General features: G+C 51.8%; 5 protein-coding genes across 5 annotated transcripts; 3 read left to right on the top strand and 2 right to left on the bottom strand.

Annotated features, from left to right (window-relative positions):
- Positions 1 to 982: 982 nt before the first annotated feature.
- ASPBRDRAFT_136082 (MFS transporter) lies at positions 983 to 5284 on the top strand (the record flags this gene model as incomplete). The annotated part of the gene is made up of 6 exons (XM_067618761.1): positions 983 to 1412; positions 1468 to 1723; positions 1784 to 2419; positions 3046 to 3111; positions 3206 to 3911; positions 3962 to 5284. 6 exons carry the CDS (start codon positions 983 to 985, stop codon positions 5282 to 5284), a joined length of 3417 nt encoding a protein of 1138 aa, XP_067474689.1.
- A 376-nt stretch (positions 5285 to 5660) lies between these two features.
- On the bottom strand, positions 5661 to 7561 carry ASPBRDRAFT_186781 (putative DnaJ domain protein). The gene is made up of 2 exons (XM_067620082.1): positions 7019 to 7561; positions 5661 to 6947 (listed from the first exon to the last, which is right to left on the bottom strand). The coding sequence occupies exons 1-2, from the start codon at positions 7195 to 7197 to the stop codon at positions 5855 to 5857; spliced, it is 1272 nt and encodes a 423-aa protein (XP_067474688.1). The 5' UTR covers positions 7198 to 7561; the 3' UTR covers positions 5661 to 5854.
- Positions 7562 to 7919: 358 nt separating this feature from the next.
- On the bottom strand, positions 7920 to 10213 carry ASPBRDRAFT_136066 (uncharacterized protein; the record flags this gene model as incomplete). Its single annotated transcript, XM_067618759.1, has 2 exons — positions 7920 to 9730; positions 9817 to 10213. The coding sequence occupies 2 exons, from the start codon at positions 10211 to 10213 to the stop codon at positions 7920 to 7922; spliced, it is 2208 nt and encodes a 735-aa protein (XP_067474687.1).
- Positions 10214 to 14255: 4042 nt separating this feature from the next.
- On the top strand, positions 14256 to 16629 carry ASPBRDRAFT_135941 (NAD-dependent malic enzyme; the record flags this gene model as incomplete). The annotated part of the gene is made up of 6 exons (XM_067618744.1): positions 14256 to 14527; positions 14656 to 14762; positions 14827 to 14939; positions 15001 to 15079; positions 15149 to 15497; positions 15558 to 16629. 6 exons carry the CDS (start codon positions 14256 to 14258, stop codon positions 16627 to 16629), a joined length of 1992 nt encoding a protein of 663 aa, XP_067474686.1.
- A 1237-nt stretch (positions 16630 to 17866) lies between these two features.
- On the top strand, positions 17867 to 19807 carry ASPBRDRAFT_69072 (uncharacterized protein). The gene is made up of 7 exons (XM_067629023.1): positions 17867 to 17908; positions 17979 to 18280; positions 18339 to 18444; positions 18502 to 18921; positions 18966 to 18985; positions 19030 to 19266; positions 19314 to 19807. Exons 2-7 carry the CDS (start codon positions 18212 to 18214, stop codon positions 19701 to 19703), a joined length of 1242 nt encoding a protein of 413 aa, XP_067474685.1. The 5' UTR covers positions 17867 to 17908; positions 17979 to 18211; the 3' UTR covers positions 19704 to 19807.
- Positions 19808 to 19886: the final 79 nt, after the last annotated feature.

Below are 19886 nucleotides of genomic sequence, written 5' to 3'. Positions count from 1 at the left end.
GTTATCTATGATGTTATCGCAGGTGCGGCAATTGGGCCGATGTGCATTTATTTTTCTTCGGACGTCCGATTAGCCGGTAGTCAACCCTCCGACAAGAGAGATCCACTTTTGTTACGACTGTCCGCCAAGTGATGGCAAATCCGACGCGGAACGAAGCCGCTGCCATGGCTTGGTTGGTAAAATAACCAATGAGAAACGCGGGATATTATCACTGGCAACAATGCTGGGTCTCGGTCAACTCTGCTCGGCGGTGCCTCCGATCCCCTATGAAATTGACCTGTTAAAGACTCGGTCGACGCATGCGGCCAACCGTTGATAAACCAGCACTTCTCCCATTCATTGTGTAAAGCAGTTGATTGCCCCTGAATAGCCTCGCTCTCGTCATTTATTCCTATATATCTGTTTCGCGTCTGTACCCCGAAACCGAAGCTTACACACACCCAGTCCACAGGACAAGAATTCAATTCGGCAAATTTAATTCCCCGGATTTTACAGTTCCCTATCCACCTTATCTATCTATAATACCATGCTCGAAATTCTCGCCTCCATAAAACCTATATTGGCATAGACAGAAAAGTACAAGATGAATCGACAGCAGGCTGCGGAGAAAGCCTTGCACGACCAGACTAACATCTTGCCTATTGGGCAATTACTGGTTGTCTTTACGGGGCTGGCAGTTTCTCTGCTGATCACATTTGTTGACCAAAATGGTATCAGCGTGACTCTGCCCACAATCGCCCGGGATCTCAACGCTCAAGACACCATCTCCTGGGCAGGCACATCGTCCCTTATTGCGAATACCATGTTCACGGTGCTCTATGGTCGGCTTTCTGATATCTTTGGCCGAAAGATAGTCTATCTGTGTGCCTTGGCACTTCTTTGCATTGCCGATCTATTGTGCGGTCTCTCTCAGAATGCTCCAATGTTCTATGTCTTTCGAGGATTGGCTGGTGTAGCTGGCGGCGGTGTTACCTCCCTAACAATGATCATTGTGTCTGATATCGTCACCCTCAGAGACCGGGGCAAATACCAGGGAATTCTAGGTGCGGCCTTGGGAATGGGCAACGTTATCGGTCCATTCATCGCTGCAGCATTCGTCATGGACTCGACATGGCGAGGTTTCTTCTGGCTCATTTCTCCGCTCGCTGCATGCTCCATTGTTGTGGGCTATTTCTTGATTCCAAATAATGCGCGGAAGGACAGCATCCGGAAAAATGCTCGCAAGATTGACTTTTACGGTATCTTGTCTTCGTCCATTGGAATTATCTTCTTATTGATCCCTATATCGGGAGGCGGCTCTTACTTTAACTGGGATTCGGCGATGGTGATTAGCATGCTTACCATTGCCGGCTGCGCTTTGATTGCGTTTCTCATCATCGAATGGAAAGTGGCTGTGTTGCCTATGCTTCCAAGTATGTCAGCAAGCAGAGCCTTGATAGTTAGAACCGCCAGCTAATTCTTGAGCAGTGGTATTTTTCAAGAACAGGGTGATCTGCACTTTGTTTTTGCAGAGTTTCCTGTTTGGAGCCGTGTACCAGTCGTCTCTCTACTACCTGCCGTTGTATTATCAAAACGCTCGGGACTGGTCCCCGATTGTTTCTGCAGCACTAACAGCCCCAATGGTTGCCTGCCAATCGGTGGCTTCGGTCTGCTCCGGCCAGTACATTTCCCGGCGCAAACGTTACGGAGAGGTGATCTGGGCTGGCTTCTTTTTCTGGACGCTGTAAGTGACGGTCGACGCCTTGCCCATTCTATGACATCTGTATCCTGACCTTCTATCAAGTGGAGCCGGCCTGATGCTGTTATTCGACCGCCACACCAGCCCAGGAGCTATTGCTGTTATCGTCGGCATTGCTGGTATAGGCGTTGGATTTGTCTTCCAACCGACCATGGTCGCTTTTCAGGCGCATTGTACGAAGGCCCAACGAGCTGTCGTAATATCGGACCGGAACTTCTTCCGCTGCCTAGGTGGTGCATGTGGTCTGGCTATCTCGGCTGCGATCCTGCAAGCCACGCTACAATCCAATCTCCCTGTGGGATACAGGGATATTGCTGAATCGTCCTATTCGCTCCCATCAAGGGCCGGTATCCCTGATGCAGACTGGGAGCAGATCCTTGATGCATACGCTAAGGCTTCCCACTCTGTGTTCATCTTCCAAGTCCCGCTGATGGGGGCATGTCTCCTCGCATGTGTTTTTATCCGCGACCGGGGGCTGGAAAGGCCTAAGGATCAGTTTGAGATAGAAGAAGAGAAGCGGCAAGAGGAAGAGAAGCGGCGGCAAGAGCAGGCCCAAGAACAAGCCGAGAAGCAGGTTGCAGCTCGGGACAGCGAAGCTCAATGGGGGCACGTTCCTGAATCCCAGGCCAGTGACGCTATAGAGAGTGCATCTCGCTCCGAAAAGAAAGTGGAGCCAGAGCCGTAAGGTGATTATGATCTGCGATGAATCTACTCATGATATAAGTCCGGCATCGATGGCGTTTCAGCGTGATACAAAAAGTCCACAGCGGTGGTTTGGGTCTATTTATATATGATATCATCTTCTTGAATACTAGTGGACATACACTTAATAGTGCAGATATAGACGAGTAATCCATCTTAAAATTCTATCACACGAGGGGTCTTAATCTTTCTCTCAACCTATTTGAATCTATGGCTCCAGGCGCTAACTGGCGGGTCGAGCCGAGGTGTCTTGGCGGGGACGAGCAGCTTCCAACTTCCTTCTCCATCCTTTCCTGACTCATCGTCTCTCTACATTTTCCCATTGTGGATAGAGTCCAACAGCTCTCCTTTCCCTTCATCTGGATCGCGGACAATATGAGATAGTTAATATGGATATTGCGAGCACTTCTACTCCCACCAGAACCTCCTCTCCTTCGCGGGACTACAATCCCCGGAAGCGCGGCAGAACGGCATGTACGCGCTGTAAGACTAGGAAGCAGAAAGTCAGTAGACGGATCCACCTGTTGATGAAGATCGATTTGTGTTGTAATTGCTTTTCGCATGTTACCCCAGAACTTCAGCTAATGCTAATGGTCGAGCCTTAGTGTGACAATGACTATCCTGTGTGCTCCAACTGCCAAAAGGCCGGGGCGATATGTGACAAAGCCACCGTACGACAGGAGAGTGGCGCTCAGAACGAGTAAGATACCTCTTTCCCCATTGAGAAGCTGAAACATATTCCTTGTGAAATACTAACGATCGTAGATACACCCGTGCGCTGCAGGATCGCATCGCCTACCTTGAGTCCCAATTAGAATCGAGACCCATGAGTAGCCGGGCCAGCAGCCATGTCGCCCATCCAGTTGCTGCACTCCTGTCTCCTCCCCATCCGGGGACTCCTACCAACTCAACCCCTGGTCTGAATCAAAATGCCGTCGGGGAATTGGTGGGTTTCCTTGCACTCAACTCCTCGGAGGCACCTGCATACGTAGGCTCCAGTTCGGGCCTCTCCTTAGCGACGAATCTTGGAGAAATGGTCCAAGCCACAGTGTGGAACCAGGCCCTGTCATCAGCTCGAGCGGCGTCGTCAGGCAAATCCGGATCTGCAGCGGGACAAGGATCCACGGGTCTTCCTCCTCAGCCTCCAGGCGGGGAGAGGGCTGGTCATGTCAATGATCGGACTCGACAGCCACGAATGGAAGAGGTATTGGTGAAAAGCAGCGAGCCTCCTAACGATGAAATGGGATCCAGGATCCTTCATGCCTATCTCACCAGAATCCATGTCCGCTATCCGTTTCTCGACCGCACAGAGCTGTGGCGACTGCATGAAGCGCGCTGGCAGCTGGCGCAGAAGAAGCGGGAGGAGCTGACCAAGGAGGAACGGGTAGGCATATTCAAGCTGTATCTTGTGTATGCCATCGGGGCCACGTCGATCCAAATAAGCGAAAACTACTCGTATACCACACCTGAGGTATGTTGCCCGTGTGGTGCGGATATTGTTTGGTCTAACGAACTCGCCAGCGATTCTACCTGACCGCGTTGCAGCAACCACCGAATATGTGCGAAATGCGATCTATAGAAAACATCGAAGCCATGACCCTGCTGATTGTATACCATCTTCGCTCTGCGTCTGGCCAGGGCATGTGGTACATGGTAGGCCTCGCCATGCGCACTGCTATAGACCTTGGACTGCATCGCAAAGCAAACGAGATCAACATGGATCCCTTCACTGCGCAAATGCGGCGGCGTCTCTTCTGGACTGTCTATTACCTAGAGCGCGTGGTATCCATGTCTCTAGGCCGGCCATTCAGCATTGCAGACAGACACATCGACCTTCCTCTGCCTGCAGACATCGATGACGATGTCCGCGATCCGGCCGTGCTAGCCGCGCCTCCACCTCCGAATCGAATCACCACCCTGACCTTTGCCATATTCCTCATGCGTCTGCGACGCATCGACTCCGAAATCCAGCACAAGATCTACCGAGCTGATCGACCACTGCACACTCTTCGCTCGAAGATGGACCAACTCTTCCTTCAACTCGAGGAGTGGAAAGAATCAGCCCTGCGGCGTTTCACCGGATCCGACCTAGACTATCCAATGCTGCACTACCACCGAGCCCTACGGCTCCTAATCCAGCCATTTCTACCCTCACTCCCCCTCTCCGACCCATACTATCACATCTGTCTCCGGGCCGCTGGAAACACCTGCCAAACCCACAAGAAGCTACACCAAACCCTCGAATACGGGCACTCCTTCCTCGCCGTCCAGACCATCTTCATGGCCGGCATCACCCTCCTCTACGCACTATGGACCCACACAAGCGAAGTCTGGTCCGTCCAAATGAGCAACGACATCCGCGCCTGCTCGACCGTCCTGTTTGTAATGGGCGAGCGCGCCGAATGGGTCAAGAAATACCGCGATGCATTCGAGCTGCTTGTCAACGCCGCTATGGAGAAACTAGAGGGAAGCGATGCATCCAAAAAGGTGGGTATGGCGGAACTAATGACAGCCCAACACAGTAACAGCGGTGGCATCAATGCAGGAATGTTCAGGGATCATCATAACCTCACCACCACACCCAGCAACAACAACACCAACAACAACTCCACCGGTGGCATGGCGACAGACATAATGAACCCAGCGGCGGCCAACACCACCGCCCAGACTGCTTCTGAACCCGCTAGTAGTCAGGACCATGGCGTGCGCATGGCATTGCAGATTGCGCCCTGGATCGATCTGGAAGAGGATAGTCCGTTCTGGATGCCTGATTTTGAGACGCTGGAGAGTTTGTCGGGGAATTTATGGGATAGCGGTGATTTGGCTCCATTTGGACCCCTCTAATTGCAGAACTCGAGTCAAAAGTCATTGATTTGATACGGAGGAAAGTGTCTGTTCCATGCAAGTTATCATCTGTCTGGGTGGTTGGGAGGCTGTGTCACTTATATGCCTGCTTGCATGCAAGGTGCGATCTCTGCATGGATTGCGATCGCAGCAGCCCTGACTTGAATCACCGGTACATTCGAACGCACAGGAAATGGTCCAATCTCTTATCGATCACATCTCTAGGCAATCATCATCGGTAGGTGACACAACAGCTGTCTGCCATCTCAGGTCTGACAGAGCACCGGGATCCCTTGTTCGGATTCGAACGGGATCACTATGCTATGCAAGGAGGATTCCCCTCCCTCACTATAACACGCACGAGTGTATGGTCTAGATGATCACGATACCCAGTTGGGTAAATTTATGGGTGGTATCACACCGATTCTTCCCCCAAGGGCGCCAAGGGTACCATTTTCGATATACTTTCTATAGAGACGTCTAAGATAGCTAGTTATCTAAACCACTAAATAAATGTACAGCATCACGCCCCGTGAAGCGAAGGGAGAGATATAATTAAGAATTATCGTATCATAACTCATCCTTCACCGGCGGAGGAGGCATAGGCCGGCCACTATCGCGACCCAGATCGACCCCGTTCTTCTTGCGCCACTTCTCCCACAGCGCAAAGAAGTCCTTCTCCATGCCGCTCTCCATCTCATCCGGCAGAATGACCGTATACTCGACGTACAAGTTCCCAGGCTCCTCATCGTCATCATCAGTATCATGAAGATGACCATCTGAGTAATGCGGCATACCCTCGCCCTTGATCGTCTCAACTGACAACGGCTGCACGACCTCCCCGCGCTTCCGGCCCAAATGAACCACATGTCCATCCAAGTGCGTGATATTGCGCGTCCACTCGCCCATCCATGCCTCGCGCAGCGACAGCGCCTCCTTCCAGAACAGATCCTTGCCCTTCCGGCGGAAAAACGTACCATCCGTACGATGTTCCTCAGCAGATCCCAGCTCGGGCTCCTTCTCCTCAAGAATAAGCACCAAGTCACCAGCAATCCAATCGGGACTCTCGTCCGCCTCGTTCTCATATACCAGCCGCATCCCCTTATCCATACCGGGCTCAACAGTCGCATGCGTCTCAACCTCGCGTCTCACAACCCGATGGCCATGACACACTGGACACGGCTTCTTGATCATCTTACCCTGTCCACCACACTTATCGCAATGCATCTGCACCTGCTGGAACATGCCCGGCGCCAACTGATGCTTCTGGATGACCATTCCACGTCCCGAACATTTATCGCACGTAACTACCTCGCGGTCGGCGGACCCCGTCCCCTCACACGCATCACAGATCTGCTGCTTCTCAACACCGAATGAGAACTCCCGTCCGTTGTAGAAATCCCTCAACGGCAACCCAACGCGGAGCTCCATGTCCGGTCCCCTGCGATGACCCGGCGCATGACCGAAATGACCACCGCCGCCGAAAAATCTCGAGAATAGGTCGAACGGGTCGTGCGCTTGTCGGCCTGCTGAGCCGCCTTGGCGGTGCTGTTCGAGTCCTTCATGGCCGTATTGGTCGTAGATCTTGCGTGTCGAGGACGTGGAGAGGACATCGTATGCTTCGGCGATTTCGACGAATTTCTTTTGGGCGGTTTCGTCGCCTCTGTATACCAGATCATATGATATTAGCACCAACAGAAGAGAGAAAGTTGGGAGCCGAGGGGGTTAACGAACGGGTTCTTATCCGGATGGAACTTCTTGCTTAGGTGTCTATACGCGCGTTTGATGTCCTTCTCGGAGGCGGATTTATCCAGGCCCAGGATCTTGTAGTAGTCTTCTGCGGCTAGGACCAATTGAATGAGACAGATGGTGAGGACCACGAAGAGGGCCACGGTTCGCATGGTGGGAAACATGGTTGTGTTGGGTTGGTTCTAATTTATTGATTGTAGATATGGAAGGTTGTGAGCTGCGATGATCCGCAGCTCATGTAGGCGTTGTGTTTAGTTGTAGCGAGGGGTGTGGTCTCGGCGTGATTTATACTTTGATTTGTTATGTTGGAAGTATAGAAGGATGTCGATCGGGGAAGATAGATGTACGTATGGAGGTAGGAAGCTAGCTGGGAAAAAGAGAGACGAGAAGATAAGAGAGGAGAAGAGTCGGAAGAAGGTGCAAGGGTTGAGGAATGTTTAGTCCCTAGCGGGAACTGCTCAAGATCAATCAAGACCTCAAGAAGCAGACGTTTTGTTTGGCCAGGCTGTCTGTTATCGCGGACTCGAAGATGGAGTGTGGAGGATGTTCGGCGACCAACCACATAAACCGGTTAGGTGGCCGCAACGCCGGCCGGCGTTACTGTTCGTCCGCGGTCCGGTCACGTGGCACGATTTCATGAGGATATTAGATAGAAGAGCAATTCATGAATTGTGTACACTCGCTATTAATGCTCATTGCTAGCTAAAGTAACAGAAAGAAATTATGGCAAATTCCCCGCTTCCTGACTACGAACCCACCCGCGTCGATCATCCAAGCAACTACGGAATATGCACTTTTAACTAGTTCGCGGGGACCTTGACGGTGATCCAGCTCGAAGGGAACAATCGTGACTCGTCATGAAGAAACATAAGTGGACGTCCTGGGTTCAACGCCTGGGAACATCAAACACCTCATTTCGCCAGGTCCGTCCCAGTCCCTGACTCTCATCGCCCTCTTCAATGGCCTCAGGGGCTCGAGATGCCTCGTCATGCCAGACTTTCACCAGACTGCCCGGGGCGTACACGCCCTTAAAGACACCACTACCAGGTGGCTCAAGGCCAATACGAGTCTCGACGTCAGTGTCGGGAAGTGATTTCAGGCGTGCCAGCACTGCCCGCACGAAACTTGCCAGGTCCCGAGGGTTGGCAATGCGCGCCGCCCGCAAGCGCTCTCGGGCAAATACCAGCTCCCGATTGAGCGTGAAAGCAGCCTGGACAATGTTCTCCGCGATCTTCTTTTCCAAGACTCGGCGGACTAGATGCTTGAGGAAAGGCTTCGTCAGCCATAGGAGCCACTTCCACTTGCTGCGATGGACTTTGTAATCCAGCTTGTGGATTCGCACGCGCACACCACGCAGAGTGAAGATGTGTTCCAGCCGCTCTCTTCCAACCTCTATGTCCAGAGAGATGTCGATACCACGCTTGTCCAGGTAGAAACTGGCAATGCCCTCATCTTTAAGGCCAAACAAAAGCGCTGAATGGGTCCGCATCCAATATCCAAATTCCTGAGCACTGATGTTTAGTCCACATACCGTGGCCGTGAATGTGGTTTTGAGGTCAGTGGCGGTTTTCTTGGAGTGCTTCTTCACGATGTCAATGTCGTTGCGCGTTGTAACATGCATACGGTATGGCAAGAAAGAAGAATAGTTGACGGTATGGCCAGGTTCCAGGATGAGACTCTCCAGTAATAGATCGACTTCCGGTGCAGATATCTCCAGCCGCGGGATTGGTATGTATTGGATGGTGCGGAGAACCAGGGGAAAGAAAACTTCGATTAGGTCAGTGGGTAATTGGCCTTCTCGGCTCTGGTAGCCGTCCCAAGCATCCTTGTATAGCTTGTTGGTCGCATCGAAGAGCTTAGACACAGCTTTATCTTGCGGAACCGTCCGCAGAGCCCGTCTCGCTTGTGCCAGGAATGCATCCACATCCTGGCGGATATTGGATCCTGTCTCAATGCGCTTGGACTTTTCTTTGAGCTCGTCAATCTTCTCTTCGGCCGAATCGAAGAATTTAGGATCAGTCAACATTTCCTCAACCAAGGAACCTGTCTCAGAGACGAATTTTTCGAACTCTGGATCTTTGTTAGAGTGCTGCATTACGGCTTTGAAACGCTCCTCCAGAGTTTTCCATTCCTGAGCATCGCCAAATGACTGAACCAGCAACCAGAAGTGTTCCATTGCCTGCTTGAGGTCCTTATTGACGTCGACTTCCTCTTCAGCTGTAGCGACGACATCCGATGCCGCACTGGCATACGCTTTGGCATATCGCCCCAGCAGTTGGCCTAATGTGGCAACAGAATCTGTATAGTCGGAACGATCCCGAAGATTCATCACGGTCTTTTTCAACCGATAGAGTAAGGCGTCTTTTTCCTGTCCTGCTAAATGCTCTTTGGCACTCTTGACAGCGTCTTTCCCCGTGCGGGCCACGCCATTGCCTGTGACTTTCGCCACAGTAGCTGCCTCTTCACGCAATTCTTCGTTCCCTGCAGAACGACCCTCATCGGCACCTGCCCCCTGAATAGCATTGACATCTTCTTCTGAAGGCTGAAGCTCCTTTCCAATTTGCTGCGATGTGTTGGACAACGAGAATGCCGTATCGGAAAATATCTGGCGGCCGACAGTCGACAGGTCATCAACGAAGAGCCGAAAGTCCGCGTTGGTCAGGAGTAGGCTTCCCACAGTGCGCAGGCTATCATACGCTGGATCACAATTGTTAGCTGACTACTTGATGCCCTGTGGAACCCACAGCTTGATACATGAACAGAAAAAGAACGGAAGTCGGTACCCGCTTTCGTATCCGCCCTTGCCTTGGTTTGATTGGCTCGCTGCTGTATCTTGTTGGGATCGATGGATGCCCTGGAGCGTGACAGGTGCCACAAAAACTCCTGGAGCTTATCGTCGCCATTCTTCTCGTGCAAGAGCTCGATGAACACTTGGATCCACAGGCGGCAGTCGCGAACAATCTGACGGCCGACGGTGCCAACATCGTGGGTGTGAGGGGAAAGGACATCCGAAGCCAACAAGGTGCGCAGATTGATGATGGCTTGTTCCGTAGACGGCATGTACCCATCCGAAAGGGCACGGATCATCTGGTATGTGTGTAATTTTTGATGCAGGCGACGCTGGAGGGTCGTGTCTTCCCGGTAGCGAGGGAGGAGGGGCTCCGTCTCTCCTTGCGGCATGGTGAAGGATGGATGCCTGGCGTACTTGGATGGCTTGAGCAACACACGAAGCTACCTGATGGTGATTGTTATTGAAGATGAAGATGGTAAATGCACACAACAAACAGAGGGTAGATGAGGACTATCTGCAAACCTGGCCGACCAAACAATGGGGAATGGGATGGAAGCAGGAAAAGAGGGGAAACCGGCAGCTGGTTAGCTGATTGCAAAGGTTCCCGGTTGTTGTTGCATGCCTCGATCACGGGCCCTGCGCCTAATCACCATTGCGTCACCGCTACTGGCCAGCTCGGCCGCAGTCAGGTGACTACCCAGCATTGTCCTATCATCACCATATGATTATTATCACCCACTAGCTTCTGTCCAGTATTAATGTAATTGAGAAATAGCTGGATTAGCCTAAATGGAGCATCATATAGGCCGTGGTTCCCTGCACAACTGCAACGGTTCGGAGGTTTGGCTGCGAGATTTGATGACGGCTCACTGATAGATATTTCATCGCATTAGATTCTCGTCTCAGAGTTGACATTCTGTTGTAAACCATGCAAGGTCTGTGTGATTTTGAGATTGTAACAGAGAGTGTAATGCAATGAAACGCTGGCATCATAGTCCGTCAACAATGTAAGGGCGAACGAGATCTCTGCTGCCTGAAAAACCTGTACCAGGTCCGATAAGATGGGAGGTATGATTGTTACATACACCTGCAAGGTTAGCAACAATGGCCATGGAGTATGGCATGCTCTTCGGAGTCCTGTCCGAGGAGTCGAGCATGGACACAGTGCCACCACGCCACCACGCCACCATGCCAATTCCATGTCAAACAGACTGGGTGCTGTAAGATGTAAATGGGACCATGCCTAGGAAAGCATCGTCAGACATATCAGCGACTAGGCCACCAACAGTAAACAGCTCATATTCCAGTGTGTAAGACCTGTATCACATATATCATGGGCCAAAGTAACCCAGCTTCTCTTCCCGCCCAGGGGTTCAGAGCAGGCTGGATCTAGAGCATCTGAGGTATAAACCGCGGCTAAACCGCTGAGTTCAAGGAATGAAAGGATCAGCACCAGTCAAGCTTTGCGATCCATGCAGTTCGGATCCGGGGCTGGCCAGGAACTGCTGAAGTGGGTAACCCGGTCAAGGCTTGCATGGTTGCGTGGAAGGATGCGCGGGATGAAGTACAAACTTCAGCCACCGTGTCAAAAGTGAGGGATAAAATGGGCATAATAAATCGCTCGAATGGGCATCTCAGGGTCCAATGGCTTGGAAAATCGCTTAGGACAGGCCACACCACGCTATTGTGTTTAGATGAGTTGGAGATCAACATGAGTATACGCGACTACATTAGTAGTATACTATCGGCAAAAGCGCCAATGGGGGTGGAGTCCCGAACCGAATTCTATACTTTGGACTAGGGAGGATATACTTAGCACTAGAGAGTGCACAACAATCATTATCCCATAGTAGTCAATCACTAGCTCAAAACTAGACACATTTAGCACCCACGATAATTGCTCACTCAACAATTAATAATGAGACGAGCCTCGACCTCGTCAGCTGGTCGTGTGCACGCAACGAAAATTTGCGTGCTTCCGACGGAAACAGCACGGTTCACACCTACACTACTAATTATACTACTCTCCACTGTAGTAGAGCAGGAGACGGCCAATCATGAGGGAAGGGTTACTGCTTCAGATATTATTCACTGGAGGCTACGGAAGATTTTCGCAGTTTCGCAGGAGCTGACTCCATCGATGCTCCATCGGTCGGGACCGATCGGCGAGGCGCAAGGCCGTTTGAAGTTTCAGACTTTTTATTATTGGGCAGCCAGGACCGCGAAATTTGGAGTCAAAAGTTGGAGACGCGACGATATTAAAAATTTTCTTTTTTTGCCTGACTTTTATTCGCGCATTTCTGATCGGCGCAGTCAAGAAATGCGCATTGTGTTTCGAAAGGGTAGCCTGAGATGGGGGCAACGAGCTTCCTTTTTGCATTGCGTCTGCACCCACGGAGTATTCCGGGTACGATTCACCCTTGCGAGGAATACTCCGTGGTGAATTGGTCAATGTCGGGTGACAAGCCAACAAGTTGAGGGATTTTAGGAGCTCTGGCAGAAATTGAGGATATTCGTATGTGTATATGTGTGTGTGTGTGTATGTCTGGCAATCGGCCGACACGACACGAAACACAGGTGCGGTACTACGTATCTACTACAGACAAGCAGAGGAATTGTTATGTGTGCGTGTGTATGTGTATTCTGGTGCTGGCCTTTTTTTTGCAGCCGCTGACAAGACCCGAACTCGGCCATTGTCCGGGCCGCGTTGCTGCGGGGAATACTAGCGGCACTAATGGCTGGCACAGCATGAATAACATCCGGTCCAGAATCCTTCCTGGTTGAGTTAGATCGCCTGGAGACATTGGGGCTGGCAGTTAGCTTAGGCAACTAAGCTGGCTTAGTGGGTGTGGTTTAGTCTGTTTCTCTGCCACATGAGACCCGATCCACCTCAACCATCTTTTCTGGACCCTTTGCTCTTGTTGGTTTAGCGTGTGCTGCGTGATTCCGATGTCTACGCTGAATTCTGACTAAATCGGGTCCACCATCCGACGAGCAGAAAGAATGGAATCGGATTTGCCATCTCGGAAATCGGGGCCCGTAAAGACAGTATAGGGTATAGACCTCCGTAGGGCGACGGTGATAAGAAGTGTTGTCCTGGATTTAGGAAACTACACCGTAAGCAGAAGATTGTTGATAGGTATCACGTTCTATTGAGTTGGCCAACCCCCATGCTAGTTTCTACACTGGTAGATCTCATACTTTCGGGCGTCGGAGTATAATTGTACACAATAAGCCAGTGGTTGCAGAGGGATTACCCGAAGTGCATCTTGGATGAGCCAAAGGACTGACAAGTACCCCGTACAATCCAGACTGATGATGCTGGTGACTCGATCAGCTCTCTCAACTCTGAACTTACACCTCTAATTCGTACTTTCTCTCACTCCTGCACTGCTTCCCCAACAATACGCAATGATCATCATGAATCCTGTTTGGTTCCGGTATAATTCTGGTATAACTCTGTAATTATCATCAAACCCAAACAAACAATTCATACAACAACAGGTATCCATGTCCAGATCCATCCTTTCCGAATCAAGGGGAATTTCCGTAGTAGGTATGTCAGCTGCCACCAATTCCCAACGGCAAAGAGGAAAAGAAAAGAAAGAGTAGGTCCCTCTTTCCCCCCCCACTCGGCCTTTGGAAAGAGACAAAAAGCAGGTGTATAAGTGATTGTGTGTAAAAGAAAATCAATCAATTAGGAATAGAAACAAAAATACCAACAGGAGCAATGAGAGTACGACAACAATACCCGAAAACACAGGAAGAAACACCTCAAATCGAACAGGTCGTGTTGGTGTTATCGCTGTACTCGGTACTACAACGTAGCCGTCGTCCTGGAACGAGAAATACCTCACTTTTTCTCCTCACGTTCTCCTTTCTCTTCCTTTTCCTTTCCCCCAAACACACCGAAAATCAACATCGTGAAGGTCAAAGCCCCTCACGGGATTTGTCAATCAAAGTGCGCCTTTATTGAAAATTTCTTCTTTCTCATCAACACATCACGAATTGGAGCAGGATCAAAGGACCAAAATCCATCTGTGCGTCTCAAATGTTTTTCAATTTTTCTCCGCATTTGTCGGATTCGGAGCGAGCTCCCGTTTAGTTTACTCCACACCCGTCCCAATCTGACCCAATCTGACCCGTTCAATTTCCACCTTTTCTGCCCCCCAAGCTTCGCCTTTTCCTCCCAAATTCCCACCGCAGAGTCTGTGACCAGCGACCCAGTCGAAACGGTTCGCTGCCATGCAACCATTGTATCCCCGATACCCACCGTACCGGTCCCGGTCGTCCTGAGTGGTCCCTTGCATCCCGATTCTTCCCGATTGCTGTCATCCCTAATCAACCCACGGCCCTGGTTCATAGTCTTGACGACGACCTCGTTAGATGATCACGACCGGTGTTGAGACACTTGCTTGGTTGAACTTCGGCATGCGGTGGGTTCTTACTCAGGGGGGTTCAATGCGACTAGCCCAGGGAATACATAAAATCAGACTGCCACCAGTCGTCTCCTCGCCTCGATTGATCCTCTCCTCCACTGCCATCATCTCGACCTCGTTCAATCTCCCCTCTTCTCCTCATCTTGTTGGTGTTCGTTCCAAGAGTATCCTGGCCGTGACTCAGCCTTCCACCATGGCTCGATTTCCCGCTCAGCAAAGCCGTCCCGTCCACGCGACCTCGCTGGTGAACCATGCGGCTCCGGTGTAAGTACCGTCCTTTTGCCTCCCGCTCGGAACAGAATACATCATACTCGACTCAGAAGACCTACAACATTATCACCGTTTCCCTTACTTCTGGCTCTGTTACTGACAATGCCTTCCCCGACGTCTAGTGAGGCCAACTATGACACTGCCAACCCTGCCTACATTCGCAAATATCTCCGCACCTACGGCTTGACTCCCCCGCGTGCGGAGTCGTACGAGACCCAGAAGACTCGCTGTGCGTATAAACCGTAGATGAGGATTGGTGGTTGGCTGAGCTTGAGAAGCTAACGGAGATGCAGGCCTCGCTCAATTGGCTCTCAAGCAGACCCCCATCGACAAGTTCCTCTACCTCAGCACTCTCCGTAAGAACAATGTTCACCTGTTCTACCGTCTGGTCACGGACCACTTGAGGGTAAGTCATGCAGCTGCAGAACCACTTTACCGTGAGCCAATGAGCTAACACTACACTTAAGGAAATGACCCCTCTCATCTACACTCCCGTCGTTGGAGAAGCCTGCCAGAGATGGTCTGAGATCTACCAGCAGCCCGAAGGTGTGTGGCGAATCCCTGTCTAGCGTCCTTGTCACGGGCTGAATCGGCCGCTAACCATGCACGTTTTAGGTATGTACCTGAGCTGGGAGGATCGCGGCAACCTGGCCGCGGTCATTGCCAACTGGCCCCAGCCCAACGTGGAGATCACATGTATCACCGATGGTTCCCGCATTCTCGGTCTGGGTGACCTTGGCATCAACGGCATGGGCATCCCCATTGGCAAGTTGGCTCTGTACACTGCTTGTGCGGGTATTCGTCCCGAGGCCACCCTGCCCTTGACTCTCGATCTGGGCACTAGCAACAAGGCTTTCCGGGAAGACCCGTTGTACATGGGTAGCCGCCGTGACAAGGTGACCCCCGAGGAGGAGCGTGAATTCTTGGATGAGCTGATGGCTGCTCTGACCGAGCGCTGGCCTGGGTAAGTGGCTCTGTTGTGCATGATCGACCCGACTGGATCGTTGCTTACGCGTTTTTGCAGTATTGTGATCCAATTTGAGGACTTCAAGAACCCCTTCCCTGCTTTGGAGCGCTACCGTGACAACTACACCTGCTTCAACGATGATATCCAGGGTACTGGTGCCGTCATCCTTGGTGGCGTGATCAACGCTGTGAAGCGCTCTGGCCTTCCTTGCAAGGACCACCGTGCCGTCTTCTTCGGTGCTGGTAGCGCTGGTGTTGGTGTTGCTAAGCAGATTGTTGACTTCTTCGTCCGCGAGGGCATGACCGAGGATGAGGCCCGCGCCTGCTTCTACCTGGTCGACACCAAGGGTCTCGTCACTGCTGATCGTGGTGACAAGCTCGCCGATCACAAGGTCTACTTTGCCCGCACAGACAACAACGGCCTGCAGCTGAAGACCCTGGAAGAGGTTGTGGACCATGTGAAGCCCACCATCCTGATGGGTCTTTCCACCATCGGTGGAGTCTTCACCCCCGAGCTCCTGCGCAAGATGGCTGAGTGGAACACCTCCCCCATTGTCTTCCCCCTGTCCAACCCCTCTCACAAGTCCGAATGTGACTACGAGAGCGCGGTTACCAACACCGATGGCCGGGTGCTGTTTGCTTCCGGCTCTCCCTTCCCGCCCATGTCCTACACCAACTCTGCTGGCGAGACCAGCACCTACTACCCCGGCCAGGGTAACAACATGTATGTCTTCCCTGGTATTGGTCTGGGTACTATCCTCTCCAAGTCTGTCAAGGTCACCGACAGCATGATCTACGCCTCGGGTGAGGCCCTTTCCAAGGCTCTCCTCCCCGAGGAGATTGAGCGTGGTCTGCTCTACCCCGACTTGACCCGCATTCGTGAGGTCAGTGTTGTTGTGGCCCGCAACGTCATCCGGGCGGCTCAGGAGGCCAAGGTCGACCGCGAATCCGCTCTGCGCGCCATGAGCGACGAGGACTTGGATGCCTGGATCAAGGCTCGCATGTACAACCCCCACACTGAGGTCTTGGCTTTGGAGAGGGAGGTTGGCTCCATCCTGGCTAGCCTGGGACCCGCCGCCTTCTCTCTGGACGCTCTGAATGAGGAGGCTGAGAAGAACTCTAAGCTGTGAGCTTAGTTTCTACGTCCCGCTTCTCCCGTCTCATTCCTCTTAAAATACTGGCTTAGTTTTGTTTTCGAGCGCTTTTTTGTTTCCCGGATCCTGCTTGGAAGGATGCGCTTTTGTATACCCCCATTCTTTCACGGATTCTGACCCCTCTTAATGACGATTCTGTTATCGGATACCACCGATGTCGGACTAGTTTTGGTTAGCATAGATGCTGGTCTTTGTGATGGATAAAACGGATGATTCAATGATCAGATCTTTTCTTCGGGCTATAGTTTTGCCTTCTCTGGGTCGTAGTCCCGCTAGACGGAATTCGTAGCTTCTCCATCCTCCGACATCACCCTTGTCGTTATTGCAGTGGATATCTGTCTACCCCATGATTCCGAATCTGCCCGTTAGCATCTTCTGGTGCGAGGTTTGCATTTCCGAATCGGGCATGGATACCCTGGCACATGCAGCCAGCGTCATGTGATGAGGGGATTCACCTCCAGGCAGGGAAGGACAACATACATCCATACATTTGCTTGTGAGTCACCACCTCACTGCTTCACATGTGAGTTATCCTAATGGTGCTGATCGTTCTTCTTAATCTATTCTACTGTGACAGGGTTCAACCACATTCAGAGCGATGGCCGGGCTGTCCCGTGGCCAGAACCTGATATATGACCAGGACCCATCTATATACCTAGGCAACATGGCTGACTGACATGTGAAGTGGGGATGAAGATGACTGTCCGACCCCAGACAGCAGGGGGTCTTCTCCATTGCGGACCGTACAGATAAGCTTCTGCAGGCTAAGCAATAGAGCTGCAGCTTGTGCAGGCCCTGTCAGATCGGCGATGGATTCCGCCGTCATCTCCCCGTCCGATCGGTTCCACTGGGCTGAAGTCGGTAATTGGCCGGGGAGGGGGTGAAGCTGTCGCTCGATGTGACTTGAAATGGCCCTGGCAGGCTGGCACAGCTGTCAAATGGTTGGTTCCACGGACGGACTACCCTGCATTGTCCGAGTGGTCGGGAGGCTGCATCCCGATGTCCGGCTATCTTGACCGTGGATCTCCGCTTGTCCGAGGTTTCACGCGGGGGAAGACCATTTCCCTCCGAATTTAACCCAATTGCGGATTTGGTCCCTCACTAAGCTTGGCTGGATTCATACTCCCTAATTAGCTCGGAAATGGGGTTAGAATGAGGGGAAAGTGCTGTTCCATCCAGACTCATAGTTAGTCTCTTTTTGTATAAGCACGGACCTGACTCGGCAATCGTTGGAGTCGGCCTGTCCAGCTCGGTGGTAAGTAGGACCCATCTACAGCTCCAATTCGAGGCTTATTTTTATTTTTATTATTTACTGATGCAAGTAGATGTTTCAGTCTTCCACATGCTTGCTGTTGATGCTAGCAGCCGATAGCGATAAGCATCTGAGCAGATCTTGGCTCGATGCTAACTCGCGGCTATCCCCACATTGCGCCATGTATACCTCTCCCACGTGGATTCTGGCCTCGGCTGCTTTTTCGGGCCGCCGGTGACTTATCATGGGCAAAACCCCAGTTTTTCAGGGTCACATTCAGCTTTTCCTTTTCTGTCACCGGCACACATGATGGCGTCCTTGCATGATCCCGTTAAGCTTCCCTGCGGGCTGGTCTTTCCGAACCGCCTAGCCAAGGTGGGTGGCTCAAATTTTTCCGGGAGCTTAATCATGATTTGTCCCTGACTTGCTCCAGGCTGCAATGGCCGAGGCGCTGGCCGGGTCAGGCAATCAGCCAACTCCCACGTTGTTGAAGGCGTACGACCAATGGGGACAAGGAGGCTGGGGGGCTCTTCTTACAGGTAGCGACCCACTGTCGACGCACAGTAGTACGCTTCTGACTGCAAACTGATGATTAGGAAATGTTCAGGTGGATGTGGACCACCTCGGAAACCCTTGGGATCCTGCCTTGCACGCTGAGTATACAGGTAAAGAACGCAATGAGGCTCTAGTTGAACGCTGGAGCCAGTACGCCAAGACGTGCCAGCAGCATGGCACTCCGTGTATCGTACAAGCCTGCCATCCTGGCCGACAAACGCCCCGGGCTGCAGGCCGCAGAGGTTTCTTTGCTCCGTCAATTGCGCCGAGTGCGATCCCTCTCGAATTGGGGGATGGTCTGGTGCAGCGTCTGCTCACCTGGCTCGTTTTCCCGCCACCCCGAGAAATGACCCAGGTTGATATCGACCGGGTCACTCGTCAGTTTGTGGACACGGCCCGTCTGATGGCCGACAGTGGATTCTCCGGGATTGAGCTGCATGGCGCACACGGTTACTTGCTTGGTATGTTCATATGTCCCTGCTACTGGTCGCAAGCTAATGGACAGATCAATTCTTGAACGCCAAGGTAGTTACGCCAATACCCGGAAGAGGCCAAGCTAACTTGAGAAGTCCAACAAACGCACCGATGCATACGGCGGAACGGCAGAGAAGAGAGCCAAATTCGTGGTCGATATGATCCGCGCAATCCGCGAGGTCGTGCCGCCGACTTTTGCTATCGGCATCAAACTCAACTCTGCCGACCACAGTTCTTCGACGTTTGAAGACACGATGACACAGATCGGACTTCTCATCGAAGCAGGGATTGACTTTTTGGAAGTCAGCGGCGGCAGTTACGAGAACCCAACGGTCAGCAACATTCCATACGTTAAGTTGTTCCAGCTGACATGTCCTAGATGATGGGACCCGAGACACGCAAGAGCACCGTTGCCCGAGAGGCATTCTTCATTGAATTTGCCACCGAAACCCGCAAGCGATTCCCGGATCTCGTGCTTATGCTGACGGGCGGTTTCCGGACTCGTGCTGGCGCCGTGTCTGCTTTGCAGCAGAATGCATGCGACGTGGTGGGAATCGGACGTCCGGCTGCGGTTGAGCCGAAACTGCCCTTGGTTCTGATGGATGAGAGCGTTCCCGATGAGGAGGCGCAGTTGGTGCTGAACCGGGTTCCGATGCCGTTCCTTGCACGATTGATTCCGCTGAGGGGAATTGGAGCTGGATTGGAGAGTTCATATTATGCGAAGCAGATCAAGCGGATTGCGATGGGGTTGAAGACATTTCTCCCGTAGCTGCTGCTCCACCAGACTTATAGTGTATAGCAGGGCACAAGATAGATTATAGAGTATATATTAGAAATAGAGTTTAGATTATAGACTAGAAATAGAGATGGAATATAGACTAAAGACTATGAAAATGAAGATACATCCTCAAGCATGCTTCACATCAGACCAAGATAACCCAATAAACGCATC

Source organism: Aspergillus brasiliensis (assembly GCF_001889945.1).
Source record: "Aspergillus brasiliensis CBS 101740 unplaced genomic scaffold ASPBRscaffold_16, whole genome shotgun sequence".
Taxonomy (NCBI): Eukaryota; Fungi; Ascomycota; class Eurotiomycetes; order Eurotiales; family Aspergillaceae; genus Aspergillus; species Aspergillus brasiliensis.
This window is presented reverse-complemented; position numbering and strand designations above follow the sequence as displayed.

What these genes read in the sequence shown, in the direction of transcription:
- ASPBRDRAFT_186781 (XM_067620082.1), bottom strand. Translation starts at nt 7,197, where the DNA reads ATGTTTCCCACCATGCGAACCGTGGCCCTCTTCGTGGTCCTCACCATC. An exon ending in TTCCATCCGGATAAGAACCC is followed by an intron (nt 6,948 to 7,018) that starts GTTCGTTAACCC and finishes TCTGGTATACAG; the next exon opens with AGGCGACGAAACCGCCCAAA.
- ASPBRDRAFT_69072 (XM_067629023.1), top strand. Translation starts at nt 18,212, where the DNA reads ATGATGGCGTCCTTGCATGATCCCGTTAAGCTTCCCTGCGGGCTGGTC. An exon ending in CTGGGGGGCTCTTCTTACAG is followed by an intron (nt 18,445 to 18,501) that starts GTAGCGACCCAC and finishes ACTGATGATTAG; the next exon opens with GAAATGTTCAGGTGGATGTG. An exon ending in ATCAATTCTTGAACGCCAAG is followed by an intron (nt 18,986 to 19,029) that starts GTAGTTACGCCA and finishes TAACTTGAGAAG; the next exon opens with TCCAACAAACGCACCGATGC.